This window comes from Loxodonta africana, chromosome 10 (genome assembly GCF_030014295.1).
Source record: "Loxodonta africana isolate mLoxAfr1 chromosome 10, mLoxAfr1.hap2, whole genome shotgun sequence".
Classification (NCBI taxonomy): domain Eukaryota; kingdom Metazoa; phylum Chordata; class Mammalia; order Proboscidea; family Elephantidae; genus Loxodonta; species Loxodonta africana.
The window spans coordinates 4,286,600-4,311,568 of record NC_087351.1 but is presented as its reverse complement, the minus strand read 5'-3'; the positions used below and the strand labels follow the sequence as shown (position 1 = coordinate 4,311,568).

At 41.5% G+C, this 24,969-nt stretch overlaps 1 protein-coding gene across 1 annotated transcript in view; it reads left to right on the top strand.

The window, feature by feature from the left end:
* The window catches only part of SLC27A2 (solute carrier family 27 member 2), a 60,718-nt gene extending 36,225 nt beyond the window's left edge, over window positions 1-24,493 (top strand). The window contains exons 5-10 of the mRNA XM_003420153.4: window positions 4,982-5,176; window positions 11,206-11,296; window positions 11,881-12,079; window positions 14,438-14,535; window positions 22,215-22,345; window positions 23,745-24,493. Coding sequence (XP_003420201.1) covers window positions 4,982-5,176; window positions 11,206-11,296; window positions 11,881-12,079; window positions 14,438-14,535; window positions 22,215-22,345; window positions 23,745-23,921 — 891 coding nt within the window. The 3' untranslated portion in view covers window positions 23,922-24,493. The remainder of the gene's footprint in view (window positions 1-4,981; window positions 5,177-11,205; window positions 11,297-11,880; window positions 12,080-14,437; window positions 14,536-22,214; window positions 22,346-23,744) is intronic.
* Window positions 24,494-24,969: the final 476 nt, after the last annotated feature.

The following is a 24,969-nucleotide window of genomic DNA, read 5'->3' as shown; positions in this document are numbered from 1 at the left end:
TCAAAAAGTTTCTCAGGTGATACTCCTGAACACCATGGTTAAGAAACACTGGGGCCTCTGGTCTCTCTTTACACATTTCCTCCTCAGACTCTCCCGGGGGGTCAGTTTTCAGCAGTGACCAGTATCTCTCTACTTGTCCATTTAGGACTCCCAAAAGAGCTTTACCAACTAAGTGTTGATCAAAGAGCTACTTACAAATGAAACACATATATATGCTGTGTCCCTGGCCCCATAGTTCCTCCCATGTGGCAACCAATTCAAGGTTGTTTTGTTTTGTTTTTTAATTGTATTTTGTATCTCCCTTCCCCTTTTCTGAGAACTGCTGGTCTCTCGCTTTGAACAATTCTTTCCAAAGAGGAGCTCATTCCAAAATTTCTTCACAGTGATTTCATAGTATAGGAAATAATGTAGAAAATGCTCTCTACAACATTTGCTCATTTAAGCAAATTGCTGTTTGTCTTGGCTTCCTAGTGCTTCTGTAACAGAAATACCCTAAGTAGGTGGCTTTAAAGAACAAAAATTTATTTTCTCACAGTTCTGGAGGCTAAAAGTCCGAAATCAGGGCCTCAGCCATATCAATTCCTTCCTTGTCTGTAGGCCCAGACATTCCTTGGTTCCTGGCAGTCCTCATGTGGCAGCTGTCTTTTCCCATGTGTGCATGTATGGAAGCTCCCAGAGTAGGACAAATGGTTCGGCACTCAACTACTGGTCAAAAAGTTGGCAGTTCCGACCCACCAAGAGGCACCTCAGAAGCCAAGCCTAGCGATCTGCTTCCAAAAGGTCAGAGCAGTGAAAACCCTATGGAGCAGCTCTACTCTAACGCACATGGGGTTCCCATGAGTCAGAATTGACTCGACAGAAATTAACAGCAACAACAGATGAAAGAAAGAATATGTGAAGAACTAGACCACTTTGGCATAAGTGTGTGTGTCTGTATTTATGCTTCTCTTTATATAATTTATATAATTCAGAAGTAATTTGGGTTAGGATCCACCCAATGCTGGTATGACTTCAACTGATTGACTACATTGTATTGGATTATGTAAGATCATTATATTACATTACATTACAATCACAGGTATATTTTGAGGGGACACACTTTAATTCATAAACTGTTGATCAAAAAATTAACATTTGATGACAAAATTAACATTTGATGTGAGAAGAGAGTCCTAGGTACCTAGTACCTTTATTCCATTCCATTCTGTTTTTTGCAAGAATGAAAGTCATAGACTAACAGAATTTGCAAGCTAAAATTGTACTTGCTTATCTGTCACTCCCACCATGCTATAATCTCCTTGAGGATATAAATTGCTTTATTAACATAAAGTATCATTAACGCTAGGTTTAGACATACTTGTAGGGACGTCATAAATGTAATGGTAAAATGAAAAGCAACCTGGTCCTAGCCTCACCTTCATTGCTGACACAAGCTTTCCTTTCAGTCCTTACACTCAAAACAGCTCTTCCTTTGTGAGTTTTATTTATAGCAAAGTGTATTCTTCTCAGGCCATCTGAAGCAACTGGGAACCAGTTTCCACCCTCTCTTCCCCTTCCTATCTCCTTGGGACAGTTTTATTGTCTTGATTTGGCCTTTGACATATCTTGTGACCTCTGAGTCCATCTGTTAAATGAGGGAATGATCAAGATTCCCTTTGGGCCTTCCAGGTCCTAACATTATTGCCCTTTAACGACTTTGTAGAAAATGGTTCTCTCTCTCATTGGACTGTGTCCTCAGTTTTCTTCGTTGTTGTCAAGTGAAAACACTTGCTTCGGTATAAGAGATGCTACACAGAATCCTACTGGTTATAGGTTGTATCAGGTCTTTCCTACATACCCCCTCCTTTCTGGAAATTCAAGAAAACTATTAACACATAATTCCAACTTTAGATTGGGTATGGATTAAATGTTGACATCACCTAGTTCTATCTGATTGCCTCATCTTGTCCCTTAAAAACCAAAATGGGAAAATCTGAATATTAAATTAGAGTTCTAGCTGTCAGACGACACTGCGTGTGTGTGGGAGGGAGTTGTGGGTGTTGAGTATATGTGTGGTGGGCAGGGTCAAGGTGGTGGAGTAGTCAGACACTTCCGGTTATCCCTCTTAAAACAAAGACCCAAAAAACAAGTGAAACGATTATATATATGACAGGCTAGGAGCCCTGAACATCAAAGGCAAAGTTAGGAAACCTGACTGGGGGAGGGAGAGATGGTTCAGAAGTGGCCAGGAGTTGCCAGACCTGACTTGGCAGGGCCTGGCGCCCCTCAGGCACGATCCCCTGGTACAACCGTGGTGGAGCTGGCAGTAGCGTTTGGGATGTGGTTTTCTCAGGGTGAGACAGTGAACCGCACCACCTGCTCAAACCTCCGGAATCTGAGAATAACAACGCTCAAAAGATAAGTGCTTGTGTCTAATTTACTGCCACCCCAGCCCCCAAGTCAGCTTTAGTGGCAGTTGATTTCCCTGGACCTGAGATAGGTCCTGTTGCATGCCATAAGCCATTCTCCTGGCCTTGGAGAAGAATAAATTCACAATTGGGGAAAAGATAATCTGTCAACTCCACTAAGCTGGGGAGCTCAGGACAGAAGTGGCACCTGTCCTGGCACAAACAGTCCACAGACTTTGAATGCTTTTCACCCCTCTGCGGACGTGTGTGGGCCCATGTCAGGAGCTTGGGCCCTTGTTGGCAGACTGCAATGGTGTATGTGCCTGAGATCTGACTTCAGCTGTTTCAGCTGTGCAGTAGAGAGGCGGGTTTTTGACATCTGATACTGCTCTGCTATTAAACAGGGCCCTCACCTACCCACATCAGGGCCCTGAGGACTGATGGTTCCACCCACATCACCTAGCCACCCACTACAGGGGTCCAAGGATAAGTGTTGCCTCCCAGTCCTTACAGCCAAAAGCACTGGTTGCCAGTGGTCCAACTGCAGAATCCAACCACCTGTGTGCTCTAGGGAACAGGGACATGCTCTCCTTGAAGACATTTGGGACAGTTGTCAATCCCCTGCCTTGCTCAGAGCGTGACCACCTGCTGCAACCAGATACCTGTGCCTATACCAACCACCACTGCCCCTCTAAGACTGTAGGACAGAGCCTGCACCACACACTTGGTGGCCAACTACCTGGACATCTGAGCTGAATCCACACAAGAAAAGTGAATGGACTCCTAGGCTCATATACCTGGTAGGAGCTCTAACAATCTGGTGACGGGACGTTAGAGCTTCAAAGGCACAAATAAGCTACCTCACTCAAGCAGCCTATTTGAGCATATCAAAACAAAACAAAGCAAAAAGCTAAGATACAGTAAGCAAAGATAAAATAATACAGTAATTTATAGATGGCTCAGAGACAACAGTCAATATCAAATCACATACAGAAGCAGGCCATGAGTGCTTCAACAAGCTCCCAAAACAAAGAATCAAGGAATCTTCTGGATGAAGATATTTTCCTGGAATTTCCAGAGGTCGAATACAAAAGATTAATATACAGAACTCATCAAGAGATCAGGAAGGAGATCAGGCAAAATGCAGAACAAGCCAAGGAACACACAGATAAAGCAGTTGAGGAAATTAAGAAGGTTATTCAAGAGCATAATGACAAATTTAATAGGCTGAAAGAATTCATAGAGAGACAGCAATCAGAAATTCAGAAGATTAACAAAATTACAGAATTAGGCAACTCAATAGAAAGAGGAGCAGAATTGAGGAAATGGAAGGTGGAATTAGTGACATTGAAGATGAAACACGCGGCACCAATATATTCAAAGAAAAATCAGATAAAAGAATTTTTAAAATGAAGAAACCCTAAGAATCATGTGGACGCTAGAGAGAGAAATAAACCTACGAATGATTGGAGTCCCAGAACAGGGAGGGAGAACAGAAAATACAGAGAGAATTGTTAAAGATTTGTTGGCAGAAAACTTCCCTGATATCATGAAAGATGAGAAGATATCTATCCAAGATGCTCATTGAACCCCACATAAGGTAGATCCCAAAAGAAAGCCACCAAGACATATTATAACCAAACTTGCCAAAACCAAAGATAAAGAGAGAATTTTAAGAGTGGCTACAGATAAATTAAGTCACCTACAAAGGAGAGTCAATAAGAATAACCTCAGACGACTCTGCAGAAACCATGCAGGCAAGAAGGCAATGGGATGACATATGTAAACCGTCGAAGGAAAAAAAATTGCCAGCCAAGAACCATATATCCAGCAAAACTGTCTCTCAAATATGAAGGTGAAATTAGGACATTTCTAGATAAACAGAAGTTTTAGGGAATTTGCAGAAACCTAACCAAAACTACAAGAATCCTGAAGGGAGTCCTCTGGTTAGAAAATCAATAACATCAAATGTGTGTGTGGCTGTCAGAAAAGGCTTGCACTAAGGTGAATTTGTATCCAAAGCAATATGGAAAAATATAAAGGTAATTATTGTTGTTATTGTTAGGCACCATCAAGTCAGTTCCGACTCATAGCGACTCTATATACAACAGAATGAAACACTGCCCGGCTCCATGTCCTCTTCTGAATCCAGCTTGAACTTCTGGCAATTCTTTGTCTATGTACTGGTGCTAGCATTTTTGAATGATCTTCAGCAAAATTTTCTTGCATATGATATTAATGATATTGTTCGATGATTTCCACATTCTGTTGGATCACCTTTCTTTGGAATGGGTACAAATATGGATCTTTCCTAGTTGGTGAGCCAGGTCACTGCCTTCCAAATTTCTTGGCATTGATGAGTGAGCACTTCCAGAGCTGCATCCATTTGTTGAAACATCTCAATTGGTGTTCCCTCAATTCCTGGAGCCTTGTTTTTCTCATTTCCCTTCAGTGCAGCTTGGACTTCTTCCTTCAATACCATTGGTTCTTGATCATATGCTACCTCCTGAAATGGTTGAATGTCAACCAATTATTAATATAAGAGTACATCCGTATATTTTCAATGTGATCTCTTTCTTCTCCCCCTACCACAGAAACCAAATGATCGTGATCATAAAGTGAGGCTGGCACTGGGAAATGGCTTGCGAGCAGATGTTTGGAGAGAATTTGTCAAGCGATTTGGGGACATTCATATTTATGAGTTCTATGCTGCCACCGAAGGGAACATTGGATTTCTGAATTATACAAGAAAAGTCGGTGCTGTTGGCAGAGTAAACTACCTACAGAGAGTAAGTGCATTGAAAAATGAGAGGATTTGTATAGCCAGTTTTCAGAATACATAGATTTCTTAAAAGCTACTTCATAATGACATTATTATCAGAATATTTTGCACCATCAGAGCCAGGATGCCTCCATCTGACGCTACCTCTGGTAGTATCACAGAGAAGTTTTGCTCATTCTCTGTGACGATGACTTCAGAAAGTTAGAATCCTACAATATAAAAATCCTTAATTTTTGTTAATCACAGCCCATTATGCCTTTGCTATCTGCAACTTACGTGAAGTCTTCTTGATGCCATTAATACTTGTATATAATTTTTTAAAAATTCTTATGTTCCTTAAGAAGCCCTGTAGTGCAGTGGTTAAGCATTCAGCTGCTAACTGAAAGGCCAGCAGTTTGAATCCGCCAGCCACTCACAGTGGAAAGATGTGGTACTCTGCATCTGTACAGATCACATCCTTGGAAGCCCTATGGGGCAGCTCTACTCTGTCCTCTAGGGTCACTATGAGTCAGAATCGACTCAATGGCAATTGACTGGGTTTTATGTTCCTTAGGCCTCCGTTTCATCATCTGAAGGTTACTGTGCACTGTGAAATGTCACATTTCCCTTTAGTGGTCCTGCACATCAGAATCACCTGGTAGCTTTTTATATACACAGGTTCAGAGCCCTACCCCTTGAGCTTTGAATTCAGTTGTCCTAGGGTGCTGGCTTTTTTAAAAAGCTGTGTACCAGGGTTAAGAACCACTGTCCTAGACCTTCAAGAGACCTGGGATGCATCCCAGTTCCAGAATCTGGTGAACATCTATCTTCGCCTAATAATTCCATAAGGAAGAGATTTCTTATTTTTAAGCCAGCTCACATAGCAGTGTCTTCACCCTCCCACTCATTTTATGGCCTGGAATCTCTGTACAATCTGTTTGCCTTTTTAGTGTTTGCACAGTCAGTCTTCTAGATGACCAAACTATTCTGCAGAATTCCAGGAATATTCAGGGAATGCTGAGACTCCATTGGCTTGAGCAGTTACTGCCATCATCATGCCTCTGGGCAGCCCATCCTGCCTGACCACACAGCAGCCAGCCCTGCCAGAGCCCCCAGGCTAACCTGCGTCTCCATGGACTGACCGGCAAAATGCAGAAGACAGTTGTCCATGTGCATAAGAGCTGTGGTTCTGGAGGTCAAATCCCAGCAGCACCTTATACTAGTTAAGTGACCTTGGACACTTGGGCCTTAGTTTCACCATCTATAAGGCAGAGGTGAAAAGAGAAAACATAGAGCCAGTGTCTGGCCCAGACCGGCCACTAATAGGGAAAAGCGTTATTGAAAGGATTGAGTAATTGTTACTTATAATGATTATTATCATTCCATTTCTTATGTTTTGGCCTGACCTCAAAACATTTCTGAGTTCAAGGAGCCTCTCCAATAATGACTACCAAAGCTGAGCTACTCAGGTCCCTTCACTGTCCTCCAGACCTGCATTGTCTAATAAGGTAGCTCCTCCCTGCATATGGCTATTTAATTTTAAATTATGTAAGTAAAATTTTAAATTAGGCTCTATTCCCATCAAGTCCCTGGGTGATACAAATGTTTAGCAAGCCTGGCTCCTAACTGAAAGATTGAAAGTTCCAAAGAGTCAGCCATTGAAAACCCTATGGAGCACAGTTCTACTCTGACACACACGGGGCCACCGTGACTCAGCATCAGTTGTTTTGGGTTATACTTGCACTGGCTACATTTCAAGTGCTCAATAGCCACATATGGCTGTTGTTAAACTGACAGGCACGTGGGAGAATACGGCTAGTGGCTACCACACTGAGCAGTGCAGACGTAAAACATTTCCATCATCACAGAAAAGCCTGTGGAGCAGACTAAGAATGGATTTTTACTCCCCAGGGGACCCACTGCTAAGAGGGTCAGCCTTTTATAGTTAACCAATGTCCAACTTGAACTAGCCCAAATCTTAGAGACTAACTAGTTTAGAAAGAGGGAGCGCAAAACCTGAGATCTCCTAGCACGCAGAGAATTTAAAATTTTCTACTTGGCCTAATAGCATGTAAAACTGAGGCATGGGATATCCATCTGCAAAAAAGTGAAACAAGACCCATACTTCACTCCATGCACAAAAACTAACTCCAAATGGATCAAAGACCTAAATATAAAATCTACAGTGGTAAAGATCATGGAAGAAAAAATAAGGACAACGCTAGGAGCCCTGATACTTGGCATAAACAGTATACAAAACATTACCAGCAATGCAGAAGAGAAACTAGATAACTGGCAGCTCCTAAAAATCAAACACCTATGCTCATCCAAAGACTTCACCAAAAGAGTAAAAAGATTACCTACAGACTGGGAAAAAGTTTTTAGCTATGACATTTCCGATCAGCACCGGATCTCTAAAATCTACGTGATACTGCAAAAACTCAACTACAAAAAGACAAACAACCCAATTAAGAGATGGGCAAAGGATATGAACAGGCACTTCACTAAAGAAGACATTCAGGCGGCAAACAGATACTTGAGGAAACGCTCACGATCATTAGCCATTAGAGAAATGCAAATTAAAGCTACAATGAGATTCCATCTCACTCCAACAAGCCTGGCATTAATCCAAAAAGCACAAAGTAATGTTGGAGAGGTTGTGGAGAGACTGGAACACTTAAACACTGCTGATGGGAATGTAAAATTTTACAACCACCTTGGAAATCGATATGGAGCTTGCTTAAAAAGCTAGAAGTAGAACTACCATACGATCCCACAATCCCACTCCTTGGAATATATCCTAGAGGAATAAGAGCCTTTACACGAACAGATATATGCACACCCATGTTCATTGCAGCACTGTTTACAATAGCAAAAAGATGGAAGCAACCAAGGTGCCCATCATTGGATGAATGGACAGATTATGGTATATTCACAGAGTGGAATATGCATCGATGAAGAACAATGATGAATCCATGAAACATTTCATAACATGGAGGAATCTGGAAGGCATTACGCTGAGTGAAATTCGTCAGTTGCAAAAGGACAAATATTGTACAAGGCCACTGTTATAAGAACTTGAGAAATAGTTTAAATACAAAAGAAAATATTCTTTGTTGGTTACAAGAGAGGGGAGGAAGGGAGGGAGAGGAGTTTTCGCTAATTAGATAGTAGATAAGAACGATTTTAGGTGAAGGGAAAAACAACACACAATACAGGAGAGGTCAGCACAACTGGATTAAACCAAAAGCAAAGAAGTCTCCTGAATAAACTGAACACTTCGAAGGCCAGCATAGCAGGGGTGGTTGTTTGGGGACCATGGTTTCAGGGGACATCTAAGTCAATTGGCATAATAAAATCTATTAAGATACCATTCTGCATCCTACTTTGGAGAGTGATGTCTGGGGTCCTAAATGCCAGCAAGCAGCCATCCAAGATGCATCAATTGGTCTCAACCCAACCGAAGCAAAGGAGAATGAAGAACACCAAAGACACAAGGTAATTATAAGCCCAAGAGACAGAAAGGGCCATATAAACCAGAAACTACATCAGCCTGAGACCAGAAGAACCAGATGGTGCCTGGCTACAACCGATGACTGCCCTGACAGGGAACACAACAGAGAACCCGTGAGGGAGCAGGAGAGCAGTGGGATGCAGACCGCAAATTCTTGTAAAAAGACCAGACTTGGTTTGACTGAGACAAGAAGGACCCTGGTGGTCATGGTCCCCAGACCTTCTGTTAGCCCAAGACAGGAACCATTCCCAAAGCCAACTCTTCAGACCGGGATTGGACTGGACAATGGGACAGAAAATGATACTGGTGAAGAGTAAGCTCCTTAGATCAAGTAGCCACATGAGACTATGTTGGCATTTCCTGTCTGGAGGGGAAATGGGAGGGCGGAGGGGATCAGAAGCTGGCCAAATGGACACGAAAAGAGAGAGTGGAGAGAAGGATTCTACTGTCTCATTACGGGGAGAGCAATTAGGAGTATATAGCAAAGTGTGTATAAATTTTTGTATGAGAGGCTGACTTAATTTGTAAACTTGCACTTAAAGCACACACACACACACACAAAAAAAAAACAGGCATGGTACAGGCTGTCTGAGACTATTGCTACTATTGACCCTTAAAAAGATGAGTTACAAAGAAACTTTTGGTATAAACCAAAGCTGAGGACCTTATAAGCTGGTGCTGTGTATTAGTAGTTATTCGCTTTCTCATCCATTCATTGCCTTGTTCTATTGTTAGATTTTCTACTTTAAACAAGACCATGTTTTTATTTGTTTGATTTCTTTTTTAATTTTTAGAAAAGAAGAATATACCCCTGCAATTGATGTTGAAAGAAGCAGTAGTTACTACCCAGAAGTTTTTGACATTCTTGCAAATTAACAAGTTCTATATTTGTTGGTTATGAATGCTGCTTGTTTTTTAATTATCAGCTACTATGGTTAATGAGCCCTGATGGCACAAAGGTTAAGCACTCCGCTGTGAACCAAAAGGCTGGCAGTTCAAACCCAGCAGCCTTTCTTCGGGAGAAAAGACCTGGTGATTAGTTCTTGTAAAGACTACAGTTTAGGAAGCCTTTTTTACAGGGCAGTTCTGCTCCATCCTATAAGGTTGCGATGAGTCAGAATCAACTCGACAGCACACAACAATGATTGATTAGCTTACCACATAGACTTCAATATAAATTTGAAATGGACACAGTAATCATGACTAATTATTGAATACAATTACTGTCATATTTGCATTTTTCAATAGGGAAAGTACTATACTTATTGTTTGTACTGAATTAATTAAATTTAAATTAATTATAGTATAAACTAAATATAATGGAGTTTAATAATTTTACAGTCTTGGGAATAAAATAATTACACCACTGATCCTTAAATATATTAAAGATAAAAGTGATGGACAAATTCAGCAATGGTTAATGGTGATGGTTGAACAACGTGATGCACGTAATTAATATCACTGAACTGTACATGTGAAGATTGTAGAAATGGCCAATGTTTTGATACCTATATATTTCACACAGTTAAAAAATCTTTTCAGCAGAATATCAAGGAAATCTATGTATCTGTCAATCATCTATCATCTCTATCTCTCTATCATCTATCTGTACATATGTATGTAGGAAACCCTGGTGGCATTAAGTACTACAGCTGCTGACCAAAATTTCTGCAGTTTGAATATGTATGTACATATATATGTATGTATATGAGAACATGCCCCTGGAAATAAACCAAAAAACCAAACCCACTGCCGTCGAGTCAATTCCGACTCATAGCGGCTTTATAGGACAGAGTAGAACTTCCCCGTAGATTTTCCAAGGAGCGCCTGGTGAATTCGAACCACTGACCTTTATGGTTAGCAGCCATAGCACTAAACCACCATGCCACCAGGGTTTCCCCCTGGAAATAAGTATCATATAAATATAAATGTAAATGTAAATATAAATATAAATATGAGGTTATACAAGAGTTTAAAAACCTATTTCTTATATGCTCACTGGAAAACATGTATGAGACTATTCCTAGCAACTTTATGATAATCCCAAACTAGAAATAATCCAAATGCCCATTAACAGGAGAATAAACAAATAAATGGTAGTATATTCATAAAAAGAAAAGCTGCATGGCAATAAAAAAGAACAAACCAGTGGTACACATACCAACATGAATATCACCAGCACTCTTTAGGATGATGTTTTATATCTGAACCTGGGTGGTAGTTGCATGGCCCTGGTGGTGCAGTGGTTAAGCACTTAGTTGCTAACTGAAAGGTTGGCAGTTCAAACTCACCAGCCACTCTGTGATAGAAAGAGTGGCAGTCCACTCCTGTAAATCAGAGCAGTTCTACTCTGTCCTACTGTGTTGCTATGAGTTGCAATCAACTCATTGGCAACCGATTTGGTTTTGTTTTAGATGTATGTAAAAATTCATCAAGTTGTGCACTTAAGATTGGTGTACTTTATGTACCTAGTTGTATGTATTTATATATGACAATAAAAAATGACAATTTGCACTCAAAATCATATATTTTAATTTTGATAGAAAATTATAACTTACGAGCTGATTAAATATGATGTGGAGAAAGATGAGCCTGTCCGAGATGGAAATGGATATTGCATCAAAGTTCCCAAAGGTACAGTGGACTTTTAAATTAACCTGTGCCTTTTTTTTTCTTACTGTGGCTTTTAAGGGCTAACATACCGTTGCTAAAATGAACACATGGTAAATTTATCAGAATTGGAAAAAAGAGCTTTAGTTAAAGAAATGCCAAAAGGTGTCAGTTTACCCCTACATGTAACATAATTATAATTTTAATTACAATGAACAACTTCTTGCTTTTGAGGTAAGCGTTTTGTAAAAAGGATTTTTTAATTATGCTTATAAAACTGTAGTTAATTTTAGGTGATCTTTACTTTTAAACTCAAAGTGCTCCGTGTTTGTCTAATTATGTGCATAAATAATTATTCAGTAAAAGATTAGCATTGGAAGAATTCCAAACATGGGGCCGTATAGAATAATGTACCGTGTGTGTGTTTAATATGTATATGTGTTTAACGTATATGCATAGTCAATACATACATGTACGTGTGTGGAAAATGACACTTCCTGCAGCCAGCTTATTGCCAGTGGGTTGTATGGCATCTCTTTTAAGAGAAGATTGACGAAATTTGCTTACTGCCAGCACATAAAATCACAATTTATTTTCTTCTGTCTTAGGTGAAGCCGGACTCCTAGTTTGTGGCATCACAGAACTTACACCATTTAGTGGTTATGTTGGAGGAAAGACTCAGACAGAGAAAAAAAAACTGAAAGATGTCTTTAAGAAAGGAGACCTCTTTTTCAACAGTGGAGATCTCCTGGTGATTGACCATGAAAATTTCATCTACTTCCATGATAGAGTTGGAGATACTTTCCGGTTGGTTTCTCTGAATGGTTGTTGTTTGTTGTTGTTAGCTGCCATCGAGTCAGTCCCAACTCATGGGGACCCCATGCAAATGGGACAAACATTGCCCAGTCCATTGCTATCCCTATGATCAGTTGCAGATTGGACGGTCGTGATACATAGGGCTTTCACTGGCAGATCTTCAGAAGCTGATTGTCAGTCAGGGCTTTCTCCCAGTCCGCCTTAGTCTGGAAGCACCACTGAAACCCGATCACCATCACAGCAATACGTAAGCCTCCGCTGACAGACAGGTGCTGTCTACGTATGTGGTGCATTGGCTGCGAATCAAACCCAGGTCTCCTGCAAAGGAGAGCAAGGTTTCTATCCCTGGGCTCCCACTGCCCCCTTTTTCTGAATTGTTGCTGTTGTTATTTACCAGTGAGTCAGTGCCAGCTCATCGTTGACCCCGTGTGTGCAGAGTAGAGCTGCTTCGTAGGGCTTTCCAGGCTGTGACCTTTCAGAAGCAAGTCACCAAGCTTTACTTCCAAGGCAACTCTGGGTCGGTTTGAACCACCAAATTTTCAGTTAATAGTCTAGCACTTAACCATTTGCACTACTCATGGACCCCTTTTTTCTCTTAATTAGTGAGTCAGAAATAAACACATGCTTAGTCTGGCTTAGGTTCAAAATTGAAACTGCGTTCCGGTTTGGAATTAAAATGATGTTATATAAATTATAATTATATAATTATAATGCTTCATTTTCCTGTACCTCTTTAGGGTATCAGTTCAGTCTCCTCTATTTCCAGAGAATAGGGAGTGAAATTCATGCACGGTAGCTGTGCAGTGTACAGTTAGCTTCTTTCTGGCTCAGCACCTACAAATGCAAATAAGGCAGGAACGCTGTGTCTGGTTTTTGGCATCTAAAAGCCTAGTCCATCCAACGTCTCTCGCGTACTCTCCGTTCTTAGTGGTCACTCTTACGACAGCCAGACACGCTCATGCTGTCTCCAGTCGTGGGACTTCTCTTCAGATCACATTGAGTGCAAATTGATGTGGAGCTGATCTGGTTGGAGTTGGGAGGGGTTCAGAGTCCCGCCCCCTCCCCTCCCCTGCAGTCCACCCTCCACCCCCAACCAGGTGGCTTCCCACCACAGAGCTCCCAGGTCAGAACAATGACATTTGAAAGTCATTGTAATAGACCATGAAATTAATTTGCCACAACAGCACAGCCTTCCAGCCTCATGACACTTTTAATTGTTTAACTGGCTTCCTTCCAGTGTAATCTCCCTAAGGACAGGCCCTGTATCTGGCTCATTCACGCCCTCCCTCAGCTTAGTGTAGGAGCTGCACACAAAATTATCTGTTGCAGGCTGGCAGACAGGCAGGGAGGGAAGGATGGACCAAGGGAGGGAAGTTGCTTGACCGTGTAGAAGGAGCATGGAGTATAAACGAGAGCTGAGCTCCTAGTTCACGTCACCTCTGTATTATCAAGGCAGGTAAACCTTCTTGATCTCAGTACTTTTACCTATGAAATGGGGATACCTCAGTGTTTTTCCATCTCTAATATCCCATATATCATTGTTTATGCCACTTTTATGTTATTAAAAAATACTTCTGGGGGATTAAATGAATTTTTTTTTAATGTAAAATAAATTTTAACTTTTTATGAAGCAAAAACAACACCCGGCTGGATGTTAACATTATATCTTTCTGTGATTAAATCATGATTGTATTTCTCTCTTGTTAAAAATTTTTTGTTGCCACAAGACCCTGGGATTTTATTAAATAGAAGTTCACTACTTGAATTAAATAGCAACTGGTTAGTGGATGAGAAAAGTGAGCAGCATAAACACAACGAAAAGTAATTGAGATTTATTTCTGATTTCTGGTGCCTTCATTAGGCCAAGGCTGTATTTTAACATCAGAACATCATTCTGTGTATTATCTTCCACGTGGTGAGATTGAAATATCACATTTCATTATCTAGGTCTGTCTTTGCCCGGGAGTCCCTGGGTGGTGCAGATTGTTAAGTGCTAGACTACTAACTGAAAGGGTGGTGGTTCACACCCACCCAGAGGTGCCTCAGAAGAAAGGCCCGGTGACCTACTTCTGAAAGGTCGTAGCCATGACACCCTGTGGAGTGCAGTTCTACTTTGAAACGTGTGGGGTCACCTTGAGTTGCAGTCCACTCAGCAGCAACTGGAATGCGTTTGCCTTTTATTCTACAGTGATCTCTCTCCCATGACTAAGCTGGTGGTTTAGGGGGCCCCAGTGAGGAAGACGAGACCAGCCTCCCTGCCGGAGTCAGAAGGAATCACCTGCTCTCTGTCAGTGCATCCTAGGCGAGAAAGCAAGAGTGACCTCTGCTAACCATTGTCTTTTCTTCCAGGTGGAAAGGGGAAAATGTGGCCACCACTGAAGTTGCTGACATAGTTGGACTGGTTGATTTTGTCCAAGAAGTGAATGTTTATGGAGTGCCTGTGCCAGGTATACACAAGTTAGGATCAATCTATGCCTAAACCAGTACAGTAACTGAAGATAATTTTAACCCCAGAGCAGAATTTGTCATTTCTTTCTCCTGCCAGCTAGAGAATAAAACAACTTTTCCAACCACCAGAGAGTAAGGAGCTTATGTCTGCTTATGTTCCATTATGAAAGCCAGGTCAGTACATCTGAACCAGGCCCTTCTTGGTGGCTCTGCTTGCCAGCAGTTCTTGGGCTCTCAGGAAAACTGAGTCTCTTCCTGACGCAGGGTCCCTGGCTACGTGTGGCACACCTTGAGAAAGGATGCATCGTTCTTGACAGCTGGGTAATGGTATCTTGGCCTCTGAATCAGGAGGCACAAATAAGAGCGAGTGCAGTTTCTGGGACAAAAACTGAGAAGAGGTAATTATGCCCAGGTCCCCAATCCCAGTCCACTCCACTAAGTGTCAAAATCAAGGCTTATTCTTTTTTCACCAAGGCGTGGTCTGCTTATCTGTTTCTGCCAAGGTCTGAGTTTGAGTCCTGGTTGCAGCACTCGCTAGCTATTTGACTTTAGGCAAATCACTAAAAAGAGGGAATATTGTCAAGAGCTAATTCATTTTAATTACATGAATACTAAACATATATTTATAAACTATAAACGTGAGGGTTGTCATGAGAAGAAATCACCTTATTTATAAATGCCGGAGAGGATCGGAGAAGTAGATAAGAGCTCAGGCTGCCAACCAAAAAGTCGGCAGTTCGAATCCATCAGCCACTGCTTGGAAACCCTATGGGGCAGTTTCACTCTGTCCTGTAGGGTCGCTGTGACTTGGAATCGACTCAACAGCACACAATAACAACAACAGGGGTATTATTATTCCCCCAGAACTCAATATTTGGGGTTCTCACCTATATTACTAGTGAAAATCCAGAAGTCCCTTTTCCTGAGCTGTGACAGTTTCATATGACTTTGTGCTGACTTTAGTTTTTTTTTTTAAAGAATACTGTCTGCTCTTCTCTGTGAGACAGTGACAAGATAGATAGTGTAACAGCGTCTCGGATCACAGAGTATGAGGGGATGCCCAACAGTTCTTATGTTGGTCCAGAGGAGAATGCATGGAGACATTCAGCTGAGTTAGCACATTTCCAAGTCATGGATGCCAGTCCTTGCACCATACTGGGCCCTCGCAGGTCCCTCTCAGGCCTCCCAGGAATGTTGGATACACGTCTAAATCCTGAATTTTAGAAGGGTCACAGCACAAGAGTGTGTGTGAGTATATGAGAAGGACAGAGGCTTTGGAAAAGTGGAATGGCAGAACCTAGAGATCTAATCAGTACTCCTCAAAGTGGGGCCACGGACTGGCAGCATCACCTGGGAACTTACTAAAAATGCATTTTCTTAGGACTGCTCCAGACCTACGGAACCAGGATCTCTGGGACGGGGCCTGGAAAGCTGTTTTGACAAAGTCTCCAGTGATCCTTTTTCTTGGTCTTTCTGTTATTGATTTCTAGTTTTATAGCATTATGATCAGAGAAGATGCTTTGTATTATTTCAGTGTTTTTTAATTTATTGGGGCTTGCTTTATGGCCTAAAATATGATCTATTCTGGAGAATGATCCATGTGCTTTTGAGAAGACTGTATACTGTGCTGCTCTTGGGTGGTGGTTCTGTATACGTCTGTGAGGTCAAGGTGGCTGATGGTGTTGCTAAGATCTTCTGATTCTTCACTGAGTTTCTTTCTAGTTGCTCTGTCCATCATCAAAAGTGCTGTGTTAAAGTCCTCTACTAATATTGTAGAACTGTCTATTTCTCTTTTCTTTTCTTTTAGAGTTTGTTTTCCATATTTTGGAGCTCTGTCATTGGGTGTGTAAATATTTATTATGGTTGTGTCCTCTTGATACAGTGACCCCTTTAATCATTATATAGTGCCGTTCTTTGTCTCTTATAATGGAGTTTGACATAATGTCTGTTTTATCAGAGATTATTATTGACACTTCTGCTCTCTTTTGCTTACTGATTGCTTGATATATTTGCTCCATTCTTTGAATTTTTTTTAAATTTTTTTATTGTACTTTAGATGAAGGTTTACGGGACAAACTCGTTTTTCATTAACAGTTAGTACACATATTGTTTTATGACATTGGTTAACAACCCCACGACATGTCTACACTCTCCCTTCTCAACCTTGGGTTCCCTATTACCAGCTTTCCTGTTCCCTCCTGCCTTCTAGTCCTTGCCCCTGGACTGGTGTCCCCTTTAGTCTGGTTTTGTTTTATGTGCCTGTCCAATCTTTGGCTGAAGGGTGAACCTCAGGAGTGACTTCATTACTGAGCTGAAAGGGTGTCCAGGGGCCATACTTTCAGGGCTTCTCCAGCCTCTGTCAGGCCAGCAAGTGTGGTCTTTCTAAGTTAGGATTTTGATCTACATTTTTCTTCAGCTCTGTCCAGGATCCTCTGTTGTGATCCTTGTCAGAGCAGTCAGTGGTGGTAGCCGGGCACCATCTATTTGTACTGGACTCAGTGTGGTGGAGGCTGTGGTTCCATTCTTTGATTTTTAACCTGTTTATGTCTTTGTGTCTAAGGCATGTCTCTTGTAGGCTACATATTGATGGGTCTTTTTTTTTTTTTTCTTAATCCAACTTGCCACTCTCTGTCTCTTGATTGGTATGTTTAAGCCATTTACATTCAGTGTGATTATCGATAGGTAATCTACTGCTGCCTTTTTTTTTTTTTTTGGTTTTAACAGTTTCTTTGTTCTGCTTAATTTTCTGTGCTGAGTACTTTCGTCTGTGGATTTTCTTTTCATATCCTTCATTGTTGTTGATTTTGTGTTTACTGAGTCTTTTTGGTTTTCTTCTTTATTTTGGTGAGTAGATTTATTTATTTTCTTTGTGGTTAATCTGAAGCGTACCTTTATATTCCTAAATTTAAAATACTCTGTCATATCCTGATATCGCCTTGACTTCCTCTCCATATGGAAGTTCTGTAGCAACACGGTTTATTCCCCCTTTTGGTTTTGAAGTTGTCATCATTCACAAATTGACATCTCTGGTTCCCTGTGTTCAGTTTTGCAGATTTATTTCACATTTGAGAATTCTTTATCTGAGTTGGTATCTGGGTGATGCTGTTGAGTGTTTCAATCTCAGGTTGTTATCTGATGTCATTGGTTTTCTGTCAGAAGCACTCCCTTTAATATTTCTTGTCAGATTGGTTTGGTTTTTAAAAAGTCTCTTAGTATCTGCTTAGAATGTCCTAGTTTCACCATCATATTTGAAAGACAGTTTCGCTGGATATATAATTTTTGGTTGGCAGTTCTTTCTTTCATGGTTTTATATGTGTCATCCCACTGTCTTCTTGCCTGCATGGTTTCTGCCAAGAAATTAGCACTTAGTCTTATTGGTACCCCTTTATAGGTGATATTTTGCTTTTCACATGCTGTTCTCAGTATTTTTTCTTTGTCTTTGGTTTTGGAAAGTTTGATGATGATACTTGGTGACTTTCTTTTGGGGTCTATCCTTTATGGGGTGCATTGAGCTTCTGGAATGGAAACCTTTTCATCTTTTATGGTATTAGGGATATTTTCTGTCAATAAATCTTCAAAAATTCTCTCTATGCTTCCCCCCCTTCTGAAATTTCAGTTACGTGTAAATTCTTCCTCTTTATAGTGTTCCATATAACTCTTAGGCTTTCTTCATTTTTCCTCATTCTTTTTTTTTCTGATTGCTCCTCAGATTAGTATCAAAGGATTTATCCTCTATTTCACTGATTCTTTCTTCCATTGATCCAGTTCTACTTCTATGTCCTTCCATTGAATTATCTGATATTTTACAGTTAATCTTCTAGATTTCTAGGTGTTGTTTTTGTATGGTTTCTAATTGTCTATTTTGTTCTTGTATTGTTTTCCTGAATTCTTCTTGGGTTTTGCCTGTGTTTTCCTTGATCTCTTTGAGGATCCTATATATGTCTTTTGAATTCCTTACCAGATAATTCTATTATCATTTCTTCCTCAGGAAGTTTTTCTGCTCCTTTATTTTGCTCACTTGTTTGAGCCATCTTATCCTGTTTTTTTCATATGATTTATTATTGTCTGCTGTCTCCAAGGCATGAAGATGTTATTTATTTATTTGTTATATGTTTATTTGTTTTGTCCTGATTTTTTGTTTTGTCTTGCTATATCAGGCTGGGCAGTGCAGGCATGCTCTACTGATCACTCGTTTGGTGGCACGGGAGCACTCATCACCTATCTCTGGGTAGGCAGGACAGCAATGGACAGGGTGAGCACATGTTGCTGTTCACTGGGCATGCTGGGTGGCTGAAAGTGGGCTGGTTGGGTGCATGCCACTGTCTGTCATCAGTCCAGCAGCACGAAAGCATGTGATGGCACTCATTGGGTGGGCAGGGTGACAGGTGGGGGGATGTGGCAGGCAACCGGCAGCACAAGAGCACTTGGTACTGCTCACCAAGTTGCCAGGGGAACGTGGACAGGGCAGGGTGGAAGAGAAAGGGGGGCTTGTACCATGGTCCCTGGATAGGCAGGGTGGCAGAGTTGGGAGCCATTCATGCCACTAATCACCAGGAGGACAGGCGGAGGGAGAACATGCTCCTCTGGTCACCAGGCATGGGTGCCTGGGCACTTCCTGTTGGCTGCAGCCAGCAGTTGGAACCTGGCCTCGACCAAGTGTGAGGAGGGAGGGGGCTGCCCATGGTCTGGTCAGGTGGGGAACCTCCTGCTGACACTCCGTGGATCTATTACTCCATGTGTGCCACCCACCCTAATGGCCAGGGAGTGCTGCTGGTGAGTGGTCCTTTCTGAATCCTGGCTCTGTCAGGATGCCTGGAGCTCTCGCCCTCCTTCCTGTACTTTTCCTTCTTAGACCTGGTTTGTGTTCTGCTCACTTTGCTTCTCTCCAGGTATGTCTACACAGTTTCTCTCTCCTGTTGGGGATTCTATGAAGTTGCCTTCCTGTGCTCCTCACCCGGGATCGTTGCTGGCTTTGTCTCTGCCCTGCAAGGGCACCTCCACTCTGTATCTCTTCTCATTCACTGTTTTCATTCAGTTTCTTTTTCCAGTTGGTGTTTGATCTAATTCTGTGTCCTTCCATTTGATGCTTGGGGATCCAGGACTTTCATCTGTATCTGTCTTACTTGGTTTATCAGGTCTTTGCTGTAGAGGGACGGCAAGGTGTGTCTGACTAAGCCACCATCTGGAGCTATCCTTTTCTTCAGTGATTCTTAAAAACACTAAAGTCTGATTGGGGTGATGAAAATGTTCTGGAATTAGATGGTGGTGATGGTTGCACAACTTCATGAATGTAGTAAAGTTACTGAATTGTAGATTTTTAAATGGTTAAAATGATGAATTTTATATATATTTTAGCACAATTTAAAAAAAAAAAAGGCGAAGTCTGAGAAACACTGAAGACCAGTGGTTCCAAAAATCTGGCCAATCATCAGAATCATCCAGGAAACTTTTTAAAGCTCAGATATAATAGGTCAGAATTTCTGGCATTTGAACTCAGAAACTGCATGTCTTTTTTTAATTCTCAAGTCCGACAACCATCAGGGTTTGGGAAGCACTGATACAGAACCAAGAAGAGGCAGCTAATGCCCTTTAAGTGATTAGAAGTCAGCCAAGTAGAACAAGGAATAGGTGTGCTCCGTGTTGCTCCAGAGATCAGAAATAAAACCAGTGAATGGGTTGAAATAACCAGGAAGCAACTTTTAGCCTGAGAACTTTCCTGTGATGAGAGGGGCCAAAAAGAGAATGGTATCTCCTGAGGTAGGGAATGCCCCACTACCTGGGGCTTATAAAGACAGGCTGTATGTCTATCCAGGATCCTGTGAGAGTTCTTGCATCTGTATACAGCTGGAGATGAACTCTCAAGTCCCTCTCTGTGCTCCGATTCTGTGATTGTCAATGCCAAGCTTCTTGCTGTCTGGCCTCCCATCCACAAAGACCATTCTAGAAATGTGGCAGGTCTACCTAGGGTTTTCTAGGCTGTAATCTTTATGGGAGTAGATCATCAGGTCTTTTCTCCCACAGAGCTGCTGGATGGGTTCGAATCACCAACCTTTCAGTTAGCAGCTGAGCACTTACCCATTGTACCACTGGGACTCCTTTTATAACTACCTATCAGGGACTGCATCTCTGAAGAACATCTGGCCAAAGCTGATCTTTAGACCTAGCCTACAGCTGCTATAGACCAGAACCTTCCCCCCAGAGCTGAACTAGCCCCAAACCAAATTCTGGGAGTTGGGACAAAGTCTCAGACCCAGCAGGCTCATGGTCTCTCAGTCAGGTGTTGCCACTGCCAGAGCAAGAAGAAGGGAGCCAGTTGACACAAAAGATTTCTGTTGCATCAAGTTCTTGCCTTAACTCTAAATAGTTTAATAAACTATTATTTATTAAAAAAAATAAAATTAAAAGGAGCTTATTGGAGACACTGGAGATTCCTGAGACAGGTGCCTATGGGACAGCTGCCAGGGACCCCTACAGGAAGAGGATCTGGTGCCCTCCCTCTTTCCCTCAGATAAGAGGCAAACCACAGGCGTGTGTATCTCCTTTCTTTTCATTTTTCCTTTTGTTTTTTTGCCTTCTTTAGAGCCATTGGTAAACATACAATCACCATGGGAAAGATTTCCAAAGCTGAGGCCCAGATGACAAAGGCTGGCTCCTTCTCCCTCTCTGATCACAGCTAAGTAGTTCAGGGTAGTGGAGCTGGACTCCCACTGGGTCTTTTGGATCAGGTATAAGATACATTAATACCTAATTATCACTGTCCTCTCAAGGAAACAACAGTAATTGTTCTAAACACCTTTCCACCTATCCTGCCTGATGGGGAAGAAAGAACAGTTATTAGGATATGTTTTCTCTGTGGAGAGCACAACCTCTTGGGACTAATGGGCATCAACATGAAGGCACAAAACAGCTCACCCTTGCATCTCGCCTTCACCTTCTCTCCCTCAGCTTCTCTGAAATGGAGGAAGGCAAAGCTATTAGGGATCTTGATTAAATAAGTCTCAAAGGCTGACATTGCAGCCTAAAGAATAGCCTGAGCTCAGTTATTCATGACGGTAGAGCAAGGACTATTTACTGGAGTCAAAAAACTTCACGTAGCCACCAGTTTGACCTGTTTCCCACTCCAGATGAAAGATGATGGTTACAAGCGCAGGATCTGGAGCCAGCCTGTTGTTGTTGTTGTTGTGCACCATCCAGTCAATTCTGACTCACAGCAACCCTATAGGACAGAATAGGACTGCCCCATAGAGTTTCCTAGCCTATCATCTTTACAGGAGCAGATTGCTGGGTCATTCTCCTGAGGACATGCATTCAATTTCTGACCTTGCCAAGTATTCACCATGTGCCCTTGAACAAGTCTCAACATCTTTAAGCCTCAATTTCACCTGTAAAATTAAGATAACATTTGTACCTCTTCATAGGATTGTTGTTGAGGATTAAATGACATAATCTATAAAAGACACTTAGTATGGGCCTGGCATATAATTAAAAATTCAGTCAATGTATACCTATTATTAGTAGTATATTCGCTTTAGAAAAAATTCAATATATATTTGAAATAAAAATTCCACCCATCCAAAAGCAACCGATGCCATAACATTGTGTAAGTTGAGTTCTTTGAACTAGCAAATCATCATAAATAAATAGAAAATAGCTCATTTTTTTCTCACTTTAATTCTAGGTCATGAGGGTCGAGTTGGCATGGCCTCGATCAAGATGAAGGAGAACCATGAATTTGATGGAAAGAAACTCTTCAAACACATTGCTGATTACCTGCCTACTTACGCAAGACCACGGTTTATAAGAATACAGGTGAGACCTCTTATTCAATCACCCTTCCTCTTTCAGGGCCTTATCTCTGGAAGAACAACTGCCCTCCTACCATGGTAACCACAGTAGCCACATTTTCACTTCCTTTTCCAGGCAGCTCAGAAAGAAGTGTCATGGATCAATAAGAAAGAAGAAGTAATCAGAAAATACAGCTAGCAGAAACCCAATCCTAATACCTTTCTCCCTAAAAAGACAGGCCAGTTCATTCAGCAACAGTATTCGCAAATAGCTCACTAAGTCTGTGTTTGATGAGGTGTGACAGACATCTAAAATAGAAATAGTCTGATCCTGCTACTTGTTCCCAGTTTTAAAGAATGGAGAAATCCGCTGAAGTCCTACACCTTTCTATGGTGTGAAATTTAATTGAACATCATTAGTCAGAACTACCGAAGGCTTAACTATCATCACTGGGGATATTTTTCCTCTCAAACATTAACCTTCCCACTTTCAGACTTTGAGTTTAACACTCCCACTTTCAGACTTTGAGTTTAACACCCCCACTTTCAGACTTTGAGTTTAACACCCCCACTTTCAGACTTTGAGTTTAACACCCCCACTTTCAGACTTTGAGTTTAACACCCCCACTTTCAGACTTTGAGTTTAACACTCCCACTTTCAGACTTTGTGCTCTGTGATTCTGTGTTTGAAGACTTGAGGAAAGAAGTGCGAGGAAACCAGATACTGCTGAGATTATAGGGTTATTTCTGTTGACACTCATAAAGATTCTGCATTTGCTTTGCAACTAGACGGCAGAGAGACATGAAATATCCTCAGATCATCTCCTATTAGTTGAAGGAAAAACCAGTTTTAAATCAGTGTCTGTGTGTAGGTGATCCTCACCTCCACTATTAATTAGGGTATTTCAGTAATAACACGAGCCACCCCTCCACTAGAAAATATACTCACACAAATATTTCACTGTTGGCAACCCTTCACTCCCTACAGATTTTAAAGCTTTAAAAAAAAAAAAAATGAAAAATGCCTCCCCAAAGAGCCCCCTAGTGGAGATTCTGAAAACAGGCTATACCAGAATCATACAAAACTTGTTTTCAGGGCTGTCAAATGAATCAGAAGGAGCCCTGGTGGCACAGTGGCTAATCACTTGGCTGATAACCAAAAGGTGGGCAGTTTGAACCCACCAGCTGCTCCATGGGAGAAAAGATCTGGGAATCTTCTCCTGTAAAGATATAGATTATAGCCTGTGGGGTGGCTCCAGGGTCGCTATGAGTTGGAATGGTCTCAAGAGCACACAACAACAACAATAAATGAGCCAAAGATGCCAATGAGTTGTCATTCCCACTGCCCCACTCTTACCCCTCACCCTGTACCCTATTTGGTTTGCAAAATACTACAACCGTGTGGATTGTTGGCTGTTTTTCAGGACACCATTGAGATCACTGGAACTTTCAAACATCGCAAAGTGACCCTTGTGGAGGAGGGCTTTAACCCTGCAGTCATCAAAGATGCCTTGTATTTCTTGGATGACCAAGCAAAAATGTATGTGCCTATGACTGAGGACATTTATAATACCGTAAATGATAAAACTCTAAGACTCTGAATATTCCTGAGAGAACAATTCATAATATCCCTAGAAAGAAGCTGAATGTGCCTAGTACAGCTACCTGATATAATCAAAGTTGATCGAAGATTGCCAGGTGCAATTTTTCTTAGGAAGTTATGCCTCCTGATAAAGGGAGATTTTTTAGTTTTTAGTTACATCTGAGCCTTTTTTGATTGAAAAGATTTCAAGATAATTACTTTTCAGTTTGCATCTACTGCTTGTATTTGCCCACTGAACTCATTGGATGGAGGGTGTTGTTGTTTTTTTTTTTTATATATATAATAAAATAGATGAACCCCAGCATATGAGATGGCGTGGTCTCTCGTGTTCTTTCCTGACTTTAAATGCAAACCCTGTGGCAACCCCTTGACTCTGACAGCCTTATTTGTAACTTTTCACAAGTGTCCCACTCACAGTGGTTATGGTATTCTAGATGAAAATGAGGGGAGCAGTGGATCACCAGTGGCCAGCTCAGTGGAAATTCAACTCCAGTATAAGGAGACAAACTCTCCCACCGTGAGCATCCTGGCTACCATGTGCAAACAGCATTATCCAACAGCTGATGATGCCACCTATAGTCCTTGAAGGAGCCTAAGCCTGTAGCACCAGAGTTCTATGCATGAAAAAATGTTCAGCAAGTAGTTTTTAGCTACATCAAGGGCTCAACACTCATGTGCCTTCAGGATTTCAGAGAAAATGTGGATGAGAGAAGCAGGTCACAAATGAATACAGCAAACTTGGGGACAGCCACCATTCAGCTTCTGTCAGCTGATTGTTGGGGGAATACAGGTCAGGTCCCCCACGTGTCTGTCAGTTTGTCTTACTGTGGGGGCTTGTGTGTTGCGGTGATGCTGGAAGCTATGCAGCTGGTATTCAGATACCAGCAGGGTCACCCATGGACAGGTTTCAGCTGAGCTTCCAGACTAAGACAGACTAGGAAGAAGGACCCGACAGTCTACTTCTGAAAAGCATCAGCCAGTGAAAACCTTATGAATAGCAGTGGAACATTGTCTAATATAGTGCTGGAATATAGGTTGGAAGGCAC